The 13,255-nt window shown below is 47.9% G+C and overlaps 1 protein-coding gene across 2 annotated transcripts in view; it reads left to right on the top strand.

Annotated features, from left to right (window-relative positions):
• The window catches only part of RNF121 (ring finger protein 121), a 421,292-nt gene that overhangs the window by 184,241 nt on the left and 223,796 nt on the right, over positions 1–13,255 (top strand). For both annotated transcript variants that reach the window (XM_069640316.1, XM_069640317.1), the window contains exons 4-5: positions 2,578–2,732; positions 6,063–6,170. In XM_069640316.1, coding sequence (XP_069496417.1) covers positions 2,578–2,732; positions 6,063–6,170 — 263 coding nt within the window. The remainder of the gene's footprint in view (positions 1–2,577; positions 2,733–6,062; positions 6,171–13,255) is intronic.

Below are 13,255 nucleotides of genomic sequence, written 5' to 3'. Positions count from 1 at the left end.
ATTTTGCAACCAAAAAGTAAAGCGTTTCCTGTGTAGCTGAAGTAAAGCTTCTTTTGATTTCTTCATATCTGAACAGCCTGTCATTCAGGAATACTGCTCTTTCCTGCTGGAGCACAATGTGAATGTGGATAAGCATGGCAAGGTCTTGTTAATAAAAGGTAGTGTGATGAGGAACAGAGGAAAGGGAGCATCAGAGCGGCATCATTTTTAAATGTAAATATTTCCCTTTTTCAATGAGAACTTTGGGCTTGCAGCAAAGCGGCGCTGCTTTTTCACTCCTTCCTTTGTACATGTAAGAACACCCTGGCAGGCATTCCCAGTGTGCCCCCTTGTTCCATCCTGCCCAATATGTGCTTCGCAAGATGGTGCAGCCATCTTTTTGTAGCTGAAAACGCAGTTTTGGTGTGAGGCAATGGTGCTCACAGGAGCCAGAGCAGCCATTTTGCTGCTTCTTCTGAAGTGCAGCTGGGTTATGGAAGGGAGTACAGCTGAGTAGGTAAATGTATCCCACAAATTGCTATGAGGAAAACCAACAAACAGAACTAACAACCCACAAGGGTCAGAATAAAGCAATCCGTCACAAAAAGCAAAGCGGGAAAGCGAACTGCAAGAAAAGTCAAGGTACCCATGTGCCTGTGCATTGGAATTCGAGAGGCCTGCAAATGGACATGCATTCATGGAGGACCCACCAGTGCTTCTCGACTGCGCTAACTGATTGTTTGTCTGGAGCACTCCAGCGGGACACCTGCACCATTCTAACACATTACATTATATATGCTGACATGGCACCAAGCCTGGCATCCAAGCACACAGTGACAGGAAAATAAGAACATACTATTCACAGATATTGAGAAGTTCTGTTTCAGAGCAGTATGTAGTGAAAAAGAGCACCTTGAGGGGGAGCCACTAAAAGAGAATTTTTTTTAACAGAGGCCCATGGTGTAAGGCCATATATGGAATAAGGCACGATAACCATATACTAATGACACACCAATCGTGAGATTTGTTTTCCAAACAAGTCTGGTTTATTCATAGAGTATCACAGTCAGCCGACTGGGTCTCACCGCCTCACTACGTGTGTTCCCAGACACCGTGAGATGAGAGAGAGCGAGCAGTGCTAAAGCAGTCATATATATATATATATATATATATATATATATATACATAATACAACATCCTTCACAATACCATTCGGCCCGCCCTTATACATGACATACAAGCTAGGGTTCACTAATTGAGTAATTGACCGCTATGCATATAACTTCAGTCAGTCTAAACATTAGTATTCTAGCAAAGGCTGCAGAGACAGTTTTCTGTTATGGGGAACACTGGGCACTGGGACAGGGAAGGATATAGTGTTCGTGCAGGGAGACATTCCAACCAATGTTATCTGTTTGGTGTGCTCATGAGCTAAGGGTCAGACAGTTCTAAAGCAAAGAAAAATACCATCCTTCGTGAAGGAGCACCGTTAGTTGCATATAATTCACATTTAACTGCCTTTTACAACCGCGCTTGGAAGACAAACTGGCACCTCGATTGTTGATTAATGGCGACTCTTGCCCAGGCTTTAAGGACTTACGAAGAGGAAAACAATGTATATCTGCAGGGTTTTACATTCCTTGCTACGTTAGTGTTCATAGTTCAAGCTGTGGCCTTGCTGCCATCCTGGTCTCAAGTATTGGGAGCTGGGGTGACAGAGTTCAAGGGCTAAGCACAGGTGTCTGGTCCTTGATGATCCAATCGACCATGTAGGCCTCTGTGCCAATACTAGTCTAGTATCATTCATGCTCACTTGTTTAAATTGCATGTGCCTATGCCTTGGACCCTTTTTCCATCCGTTGTAATCACTTAATACTAGCAATAGTGAGCCAAAGTCTAACCTGTAATCTATTTGATACATGTGGGGGATCTTTTACTCTCCACTGTGCATAGGAATTTGTGTTCCAACGTGTCTGGTTGGAGTAGAATATTGAAAAGACACATTAACATTGCTAGTAGTTTTGCTCATGCGTCTCCATGTTTTTCAAGACCCAATTATGTGTGCAAGTAAATTTCCCTTAGGTCAAATAGATAAAAGAAGATAGTTGACAAGCATGTCTGGCAGTGCCCCTTAAGATTCATTATGTAAAGCACCTTCTCCTGAAGGATTTGATGTGAAACTAAAGTCTCATCTGTACCTGCTGATGATCTCCGCCTAGCGGTTGAGATCGTACCCACAAGCAGGAGACGCAGCTGGAGGTGGCCACAACTACAAACATCTTCAGTTTATCAGATCTTTGATTGAAAACCATGCTAGTCTTGCAGCTCCCTACCTAGTTGAAATCCTTTTCATTTGTACGAAGGGATGCAGAGTGCGCACACAAAGGGGAGTTTTCCGCTCATTGTGGGGTGAAGGCTAACAGTAGTACAAGCAAGCTAATCGGGGATCCTTTAATGGCATTTGCAGCAATAGCTTTCAATATGTTTTCTACCCAGTTAAGCTTTGCAGAATCACAGGCTTTCAGTGAAAGATGCAGAGCGAGGAAGCCTGTGCTCCAAGTGAAATGATGGAAAGGAATGAGTGTGCTCTTCTTTCAGATGGTTACCCTGTTTCAGATGTGGATCGTCCCTCTGTATTTCACAGTCAAGCTGCATTGGTGGAGATTTCTGGGGATCTGGTTCATCTTCTCCTTCATCACGGCCTTCATTACCTTCCGAGCCACCCGTAAACCTCTGGAACCAACTACACCAAGGTGAGCTAATAGTGTGTTTTTGCTAACTTCTTTGAGAGCGTGGATGCGCAGAATGATTTGAGACAGGGAAATGGTGATGGATTTGAGTCGGACTGGCAGCCCCTTACTTTGAGAAACATGGGGCATGCATCCCTCACAATATGTAGGATTATAGTTGGGCAGCCGACAGTTGCGTAACGTTTGCAAGAGCCCTCATTCTGTTGATAATATCCTCCTGGCTGGCACAGTGAATAGCAGTATCAAACTACAGGTCACTCAAAACAACGCCTTACGGGCCCTAAGATCCCAAGAAGAGAACATATCTCTGAAATCAGACTCTAAATGCACTGGCTTCTGGTTCAGGACCGGTTTAAATTCAAAATGATGGCAATCGCCCACAAATGCCTCATTGATGTAGCTCCTAAATATCTTACAAACCTACTCGCTCCAACCCAGACCACCAAGCCCACACGCTCTGCCTCAGCCTTCCTTCTTACATACAGTTCCTAAATCCAAAAGAAACAAGGCTGGGGGAGGCAGCTTCTCAGTTGTGTCAGCCAAAGGCTGGAACACTCTAGCTTTTAGACATCAGAACCGACCCTTCCCGGGCCTCATTTTGTAGAAAATTTAAGGCCTGGCTCTTCACATCCAATCCGTAGCCCACCTTAGTGCGAGTACTCGTTAAACGTTACCTCCATGCTTACAGTATCCTCACTTTGCAATGATACTGCTTCTGTAAATACTATATCTGTAAACTACTTATGTGAATAAGAATGTACATGTAAATATTATTGAATACTGTAACGTTTATACTTACCCCGGTTCACTTTATCTGTAAATACCTCATGACTGTAAAGTATGTTTAATCCGATATATGTTAAGCCTATGTCTTTCATTGTTGCCTGTGGGAACTCTTGTAATATGTATTACCTGCTCTCACCGCCCAGATACCCATGGGCTTGGCACGCTCTACGAATGTTAAATAAATAAAATAAATTATAGGATCTTGTGGCAGACAGCCCATTCTCCTTGGGCTGGAAAAACTGTAGGATCGGGAGCTGGGATTGGGGGAGGTTGCGGGGGTGACCATTCCTTCCACACCACGTAAAGGATTGATCGGGAGTATGACTCGCTGCTTTGTGTCCTGGTCTGGGTAGCTGTCTTTTGTATGAATGACATCTTTGCAAGCTGCAGCATCTTGTGTGGCCATTCTGTCAATCTGGAAAAGTGAATACCCTTCATTTGAATGACAGACGTAACTTGATGGCCGTAGGCCAACCGTCTTATGCACCGAATTATAGAAATCTAGACTGTTATGCTTGACCAACAAGCGGCCATTTTAAACGTAGCAGAATCGTCATTTTGCTTGTTAACCATTGCTCATTGCTTTCTGTCTAAAACTGCTTTGCAGCTTGCAATTCTTGCGGATTCTGCTCACTCTGCTCAACTGTTAACATTGTTGTCTGAATATGAAAGGGCAAGGTCGTGGGACTGAGGAGTTCGTTGAAAACTCCTCATGAGTAGCCCAGAAAGGAATGCCCACGCTCCCTCTGTCGCCTTGAGGGAGAGCTGCAGGGCATTTAATCACTTCACAGCTGCCAGCCAGTCTTGTACGATGGTAGAATGTTAGAATAAAACAGCTAAAGGCTTGAATTATGCTCTTCCTACGGCCCCCCTTCGCAAAACCCTTTAGAGCGTGTCGGCTCACAGGACACAAATAGTACCTCATAGATGACAAAGCATGGAATGTGGCTCTTCCCCCGTGTGCAGCTTGCTTCCAAGAACAGAACCACCGTGTTCTGTTCAACAACTAAAAGATGCCTCCGCACTTTCTAAATTGCACATTGTTACTAGAATAGACATCGAAAGTGTCATTGTCATACCCGTCGGAGATGTCCATCGTCATCCCGAGTTCAAAGAAACTTAATAAAGGAGGGTGTTAAACATCACATATCTGATTGTATGATATGCATTTTGTATGTATGGAACTGATGTACGTAATCCGCTCTCTTGCGTCCCTCGAGGTCTAGGAAACTCGCGTCGCGGGGCGTGAGACCAGAATTGGCCAATTGGGACTATTTTTGCTTGCAATAAACCCTAGCATTGGGAATTTGAACCTTGTGTCTGGCGCATCTTTTCGTGTATGGTTATTGCCTTGTTTCCATATCACGAGGGACCTCTAGGGGCCCCTTTCAATTCCTGCAATTGTGGTCAACCTCTTATCTACAGATACTAAGGGGATAGGCATCTGTTCTGTTATCGATGGAATATCTTGAGGAAAGTGCCATTATCCTATGCATGGAGGCTCTCGGGGTACTATGTTGAAGGATATTGTAACGCAGTCCTGTCTTGTAAATAGATGCTTTTCAGCACATAAATGCCTTGTATAAGAATATCTGAGTAGATGAATAATGCTGGTATTTTAAGGATTTGTCAGCCGGCTATGTTTCTTCTGTAGACTGTGGCCGCTGGTCACATTCAAACATGGTTCCTCTAAAACACTTGTGGAGCCCCTTTCAATAAACCTGGACAAAGATGGATTTTGCTCAAGGATCGGAAGTTGTTTCAATTGAATCTGAAATAATGTATTCCCCTCCAGTGATATGATATGATACGCTGACTTGATTTAGACCCCTTCAAACCGCACCCAGCCCATAGTGAAGTGTCAAAGCAGCCATGTGCAATTTCCAGCAACATGTATTTTGTCTCAATCCGCTTACATTAAGTAATCCATTTTGTGGCATGATACGCTTTACACTCACCAACCATCTAGTTTCCCAATGGTTATCACTTGGCATGATCCAAACACTTTCAAAGCTTTTCTCCCTTAACTCTTGTAGCACTAGCAAGGTCACATCACTACTTATTCTAGGACCTGCTACACCTAGCGGAGATCAAAGCATTGGAGCTTGAACGGTAGCAAGATCTGCTGAAATCTGGGTTCTTGGAGAACTAGTTTATTCCCAAAAGAAGATTTCTGAAGTCAAAATGAACATCATGTGGATTCCACCAGGCACCGGTCCTTCAGTTAAAGGCAGATGTTTGGTCGTATGTTGTACAAAATGAAAAATCCGATAGCCATTTCTAAAAAACGTGCCCTATGATTTACTTAGATATACAAATGTTAATAGATTCCTGCAAACCAAACACATATTAACAATCAGAATTGTGAGATTATTAAAGAGCAATAACTTTTTCTCTTCTTGGACGGTTGTTGATCAGTGTTCTTACCTTTTTTATATTCCTGCTACAGTTATGTTCTTCATTATTTTGTCAGCTACCTTTTGTCGCAAGACATTCGAGTGATAAGCTGCCCCTCACGATTTCATGGCATTTGCTTTGGTCTTACAGGCTCGTGTATAAATGGTTTCTGCTGCTATACAAGATCAGCTATGGCACGGGGATAGTAGGATACATGGCCGTCATGTTTACCCTCTTCGGGCTTAACTTAATATTCAGGTGAGAGTTTCTATGTCATGACATTTTATTGTAAGACTGTGTTGCTATGTTTAATGTGGCTTGGTCTAAAAACATGACAAATGAAATGCAGTATTGTGACGTCTATACATACAGTGGATGTTGTCTCCTCTACTAAAACAATTTTTCAGGTAAATTGCAGATAATGTACTTCAGAAACATTATTCTTCCCGTCCCCTTTCCTCCATACTGTATGGGCATCCCTCGCGAGGGACGGGAGACGGAACCTTTTTCACCAGATAAAACCTTCTTCCCCTTTAATTTAGAGGCGCGGTGGGGGGGTGGCCCTAGGAGCATACGCTGCCCTGACTCCACCCTCCGGTGCCACACTTCAGTCCGCTTTTCCGCGTCAACGATTAAGGCGGCCAACGCCTTGGCTATCGTAGCCCGCTACGACAGGGAGCTGTGGTACAAACTGGCTCCCCTGCTGGACTTCCTACCGGACGACAAGAGGGCGGATGCCCTGGAGATCTTGCAGGAAGGTGAGGTGGCGTCGGACCACGCCATCACGATTGCGACGGACATCGCCGACACTGGATTTCGGCAGTTGGGCAACGGCGTGTGCCTTAGGCGGCGTGGATGGCTCAGGGCTACTGACTTCCGTCAAGACGTACAGACCAGAGTCCTGGACATGCCGTTCGATGGGAACAACCTGTTTGGGAAAACAGTGGACGATTCCCTTCAAGCCATTAAAGCGGACACAGAGACGGCCCGGGCTCTCGGGGTTCTCCAGCAACGGCGGCCGCCCTTTCGGAGCGGCGGAGGCAAGGGTGCCTCCAAAGGTTCCGGCGGCGGATTTTCCACCTACCGTCAAGCGGCCCGTTCGTCGTCTCAAGAAGCTTACAGGGGACGAGGCAAGTCAGGCGGACCCCGCCGTCGTCGCCAAGGAGGTCAAGGCGGCAAAGCCTCGTCTAAGCAGGATTGAACCGGCCGGGCCTCCACCGAAGCACCCCGGTGGGAGGCCGGCTGGCGAGCTTCGTCAGCGTGTGGGCGTCCATCTCCACCAACCGTTGGGTGCAGGACGCCCTGGCCCAGGGCCACACGCTCGAGTTTCAAAGAAGGTGCCCGCGCGTCCCCCCGGTGGCCAGGAAAGAGCTTCACGTCCCTCAGCTTCTCCGGGAGGTAAAGGCGATGCTCAGGAAGGGCGCCATCAAACTCGTCCCAAAGAGGCTTCGGGGCTCCGGAGTTACTCAAGATACTTCCTCGTGAAGAAGAAGACTGGAGGATGGCGCCCCATCCTCGACCTGCGACGGCTGAACAAGTTCATCAAGGCGCAGAAGTTCCGGATGGTCACCCTCCAGCACGTCCTGGGTCAGCTGGAGGGCGACTTCCTGTCGTCGTTGGATTTGGAGGATGCCTACTTCCATATTCCCATCCTAAAGGGGCACCGAAAATTTCTCAGGTTCGTGGTCCAAGGGCGTCCCTATCAGTTCAGAGCCCTTCCCTTCGGTCTGCGGTCGGCGCTCAGGGTATTCACCAAGTGCCTTGCACCAGTGGCGGCACAGCTTCGCCGAGAGGGGATCCACGTCTACCCCTACCTGGACGACTGGCTCATCCGAGCCAGGACGAGGGAGCACGCCGTGGAGCACACGGCAAGGACCGTCCAACTTCTCACGGACCTGGGATTATCTGTGAACTACGCCAAGTCCCACCTGGTACCCGCGCAAGACGCACTGTTTCTGGGAGCGAAGCTCGACACAGTGTCCCTTCTGGCCTCCCCTTCGGAGGAAAGGACCAGGGCCATCCTGGGCAAGGTACAGCGGATGTTGGTTGCCCACGCGGCCAAGGTGAGGTCCATCAAGTCCCTCCTCGGAATGATGTCTTCTTGCATCTACCTCATTCCCATGTGCAGGCTCCGGATGCGCCCGTTGCAGGAGTTCCTGGACGCGCGCTGGATCCAAACGACGGGCAACTTCGAGGAGAGGATCACACTCGACGAGAGTTTCCGACGAACGATCCAGTGGTGGGGCACCCGCGCGCATCTGACGGCGGGCATGGACTTCCAGACCCCAGGCCACCAGGAGACAGTGACCACGGATGCCTCCCTGGAAGGGTGGGGAGCGCACACCGGAAATCTGCACGCGAGAGGCCTTTGGCTCCCGACGGAGAAGTCCCTCCATATCAACGTCCTGGAGCTCCGTGCAGTGTTTTGGGCCCTCAGGTCCTTCCTTCCGTCCCTCAAGGGCAAGGTGGTGAGGATCTTCACCGACAACACCACCACCATGTTTTACATCAGGAAACAGGGCGGAACCAGGTCCCCAGCACTGTCCAAGGAGGCGCAGGACCTGTGGCATTGGGCCGTCGCCCAAAGGATGTTTCTGGTGCCGTTTCATCTGGCAGGGATAAAAAACACCATCGCCGACTCACTCAGCAGGGAGCTGCGCTCGTGCCACGAGTGGGAACTACGGCAGGATCTAGTGGATCGCCTCTTCCGACGGTGGGGCACACCCCAGATCGACCTGTTCGCGACGGCGACGAACTCCAAGTGCCGGAGGTTCGCCAGCAGGTTTCCCCAGCCGAGGAGCATGGGCGATGCTTTCTCGTTCCCCTGGGAAGGCCTGTTCCTATACGCGTTCCCTCCTCTGCCACTGCTGATCCGGCTCATCAACCAGCTCAAGAGGTCACGGTGCAGGATGATCCTCATCGCACCTGCGTGGCCAAGGCAGATATGGTTCCGGGACCTTCTGGACTTGTCAGCGTCCCCGTCAATCAAGCTGCCAGTGGACGCGGATCTGCTCTCCAGGGAAGGAGGCGCCATCCTCCACCACGACCCTAAGTCGCTGAACTTGCAGGCCTGGCTCCTGCAGCGCTAGAGTTTGGAGGATACGACATACCGGCCAACTGCAGAGAGGTTCTTGCAAAGGCCAGGGCGTCCTCGACTCTTAAATGCTACGGACACAAATGGAAGAGGTTCTCTGTCTGGTGCCACGCACAGAAGATTAACCCTCTAAGGATTACGGCTCCCCAAGTGCTGCCGTACCTGTTGACGCTGGCCACGGCTGGACTGGCACACGCGTCCATCAAGATTCATCTTGCTGCGATCTCCCGATACACCAGAACCACGGGGCGGACGTCCTTGTGGTCTCATAGTCTGGTGAAAGAGTTCATGAAGGGACTGTTCAGATCGTTCCCGCCGGTGAAAGCTCCGGCCCCGGCGTGGGAGCTCAACGTGGTGCTGACTTAGCTCATGGGACCTCCGTTCGAACCTCTGCACTCGGCCCCGTTGAAGTTTCTGTCGTGGAAAACGGCGTTTCTTGTGGCCATCACCTCCGCACGACGAGTGGGAGAGATCCAGGCCCTATCCTGCAAGCCACCATACTTGACTTTTCACTACATGAGGGTGGTGCTCAGGACGCACCCCTCCTTCATGCCCAAGGTGCCGTCGGACTTCCACCTCAACGAACCCTTGGTGTTGCCTGTGTTTTTCCCGTCGCCTTCGTCGCCGGCTGAAAGGACTTTGCACTCGCTGGATGTGGCTAGAGCGCTGAAGTTCTACGTGGACCGCACGAAGTGTTTTCGGAAGACGTCACAACTCTTTGTGAACTTTGGACCTGTTAATCAGGGGAAGGCTCTCTAGAAGGCTTCCATTTCCAGATGGCTCTCCGGCTGTATCAAGTACTGTCATCGGTTGGCAAACCGACCGCTGCCTGGCCGTCCGAGAGCCCATTCCACCAGAGCGATCGCAGCTACCACGGCGTTCCTTTCTGGTGTACCCCTGCTGGACATATGCAGGGCTGCTACGTGGAGGTCGACGCACACCTTCACGAAATTCTACTGCGTCGATCGGGATTCCAGGGAGGAGTCCAGGGTCGGCCAAGCAGTGCTGCGCAACCTGTTCGCCTGAGGTGAGCCTGGTGAGGAGGTAAGATTGCTTGATGTTGAGTTTGATGTAATGCTTAATGTTGAGCCTTTGCCACCTCCCGTGGTTGTGCATGTGGGTACTGCTATGTATTCTTTATTCATGAGCATGTGAATCCATGCCAGACCCCATGCTGGAGAAGGAACAAGTTACTTACCTGTAACTGTTGTTCTCCAGCATGGGTCTGGCATGGATTCACATGCGAACCCTCCTGCCTACCCCTCTGCGGCTCTTCACTTGGTCATACTGCCACTTCATGTGCTTCCAAATCTGAAGATGGCTGCCAGAGGCGGGGCTTAGGTAGAGGGCAGTCATTGGCTCTGGTCAGTATGACGCAGAGACCAGTGATTGGTTACTACTACGAAAGACAGATCAGAAACAAAACTGATACTGGTTTTTTCTTTACCGAGGATTCCCAGCCTGACGACGGGGAATATTCATGAGCATGTGAATCCATGCCAGACCCATGCTGAAGAACAACAGTTACAGGTAAGTAACTTGTTCCTTTTCATTGTCAGTCGCCCATTTCACATACCATATGTAATCTACTCAAAGATTTAAAATGTTTTTTGTCACCATCCATGGTAAAATTATTCATCAGTTCGACCACAAAGGTGCTAGTGGACAACATGCATAACTTTCCATATAGCATTGCAGATTTATATTCCAATATGTCCTTTGCAAATCTAAAATCACCTTATAAAATATATTCACAGGATATTGCAGTAGGTAATCTAAACAACCATTTTAAAATTTGTCCTTCCAATTTGCACATTTCATTCGCAAATTTACTTCCCCATATCTCAGCTCCATATAGTAGACAATATAGTAGTTTACTGGCATATAATAGTAAGATGGTATTTACTGAAATTCCCCCTTGTTTACCAATGAATTTACTAATTGCACCAGTGTTTTTTAAACATAGATGTTTAGTTGCATTCCAGTGATGATTCCACAACAGCTCTGAGTCTATTATGACTCCCAAATACCTGTAGCATTCAACTTTTTCAAGCATCTCTGATTTCACCATCCACTTAACGTTATTAGACCAAGTTTGTTTAGTTTTTCCCAGAAAGGCCATTACCTGGGTTTTTGAAATATTAATCTTTAGCCCATTCATTTCAGAGAACTGAATCAGACAATTTAGCCTTGTTTGTAGCCCTGCCGGCATATGGTCTAGCAAGACCAAATCAGCCTATCTTAGCCATGGGAGATCTATCATTGACCATTCTTTCATCTACCTCATTCATGCAATCGGCCAGGTAAAGATTAAACAATGTTGCTGCTAACCTACAACCTTGTTTTACTCCACATATTGTGGGAATTGCTTGGGAGAGTCGTCCTTCGCCGTCTAAACGTACTCTAACTGAAGTTTGTTTTGTTTATTATTTATAATGCACAGTTATACCCAGGGGTATCGGGGCGCAGCATTTACACGAATATGCGAAGCTTAGTTACAAGGTGTAAAAAGTACAAATTGGCATAGGGAGAATGAACAAAACAGCAGAGGAAAGCAAGCAATATATACAGTATATACGCATTAAAATGTGGCATGCACACAGATACAGTGTGCGGATCGCATGGGGGGGATTGCCTTGGCACTTAGTTGTCTGGGAGGTCCTTCAGTTTCAGCCAAGAGATTACCTTAGAGCGGAAGTTCAGGTAGGGCATGTCTACTCTAAGGTTGGGAGGCAAAGAGTTCCATAGTTTGGCTGCTTTTACCAGGAAACTGTTACCTCCTATGGTGGCAAGTTTGTAATTTGGGACAGAGAGGCAGTCTTTGTAAGCAGTTCTGAGGGGTCTCGCGGAAGCTTGTCTATGGAATCTGTTAATCAAGTAGATCGGGGTGGCATTGTTAAGGGATTTGTAGGTAAGTGAAGCCATTTTTAGGAGAATGTTGTCTCTGGTGGAGAGCCAATTGTTCTGTTGACTGAATCCTGAGATGTGCTCTCTTCTGGGGATGCCTAAGGCTGCTCTCGGGTCGTTATTCTGGAGAGTTTGTAGCTTGCTAGTGGTAGCCTTGAAGGTTCCTAGGTAAAGGGCGTTACAGTAGTCAAGGCGGGATAGTATAAGGGCTCTTATTGGCCAGGGCATTCTGAATTTCTGAGCACCAGTTTTTATCTTTGGTGCAGGTATCAAGGGGTAGTATGGGGGTTTCGGCTACTTTGAGAATGGAAAAGAGTTCTTTCATATTGGACTTGGCAGACAATATGCGCGAGTCAAAGGAAGTTTGTTTGGCCATGTATATTTCTTTTTTGTAGAGTGCAGTTATTTTAGATTGAGTTTGTTAGCAGCAGAGGGGCATTTTTTCCATGTAGCCTCGCAATTTCTCTTTTGTTGCCTCAAGTTTTTGAGGAATTGTGTATACCATTTGTTAAGGTGTGATTTCTGTTTGCTCGGTCTGAGTTTGAGAGGGGCGATGAGGTCCAGTGCTGTGGCCATGGCTTTATTATATTCCTCAACTAGGATCTCTGGGTCTGTGTTGTCCGAGAGTGAATCAAGTATGGGGAGTAGGTTCGGGATGAGTCTTTCTGCGGTAATGTTTTTCTTGTTTCTGGTGAGCATAGGTGGGGCTGTTGTGATAGGCGGAGGTGTAGGTCTATCGGTAGTTAGCCAGAACGAGACTAGGTGATGGTCGGTCCAGATTAGAGGTGAGATATTGGTGATGTTGGCTACACAGTTGTGATCGGCCACCCAATAAAGTATTCTACCTTCCGAGTTAGTAGGGGCCATGCTTCTTTGCGCGAAACCTAGTTCAGCAAGGGTGGTGACTATAGAGTTAGATATTGGGCTGCTGGGTCGTTGTAGCCTAGGTTAAAGTCCCCTAAGGTGAGGACTTGAGATGAGGTTTTAAGATTACTAGTTAGAATGGTGTTGAGGTCTTCATCGAAGGTACCGATGGGTCCTGGCGGACGGTAAATTAGGTGAATGGTGAGGGTTTGGGTATTATTGAGTGGGACTTTGACTGATAAGTTTTCGCAGGATTGGACATTGGTGGGTGTAGCAAGTCTCATGGGTAGGCTGAGTTTATGTATATGGCGTCACCCCCTCCTCTGGAATTAGGGCGATCTTGCCTCAGTATGGTGTACTTATCTGGGACTGCTAGCGTATTCATGGGGCCTGCAGCAGGGTGTAACCAGGTCTCTGTGATAGCGAGGAAGTCTGGTCGTCTTTGAGGATCAAGTCTATTTCTGTAGCATTTGCTACT

This window comes from Ambystoma mexicanum, chromosome 7q (genome assembly GCF_040938575.1).
Source record: "Ambystoma mexicanum isolate Mex_15411 chromosome 7q, UKY_AmexF1_1, whole genome shotgun sequence".
Taxonomy (NCBI): Eukaryota; Metazoa; Chordata; class Amphibia; order Caudata; family Ambystomatidae; genus Ambystoma; species Ambystoma mexicanum.
Note: the sequence above shows the minus strand (reverse complement) of the source record. Positions and strands in the feature narration are given on the sequence as shown.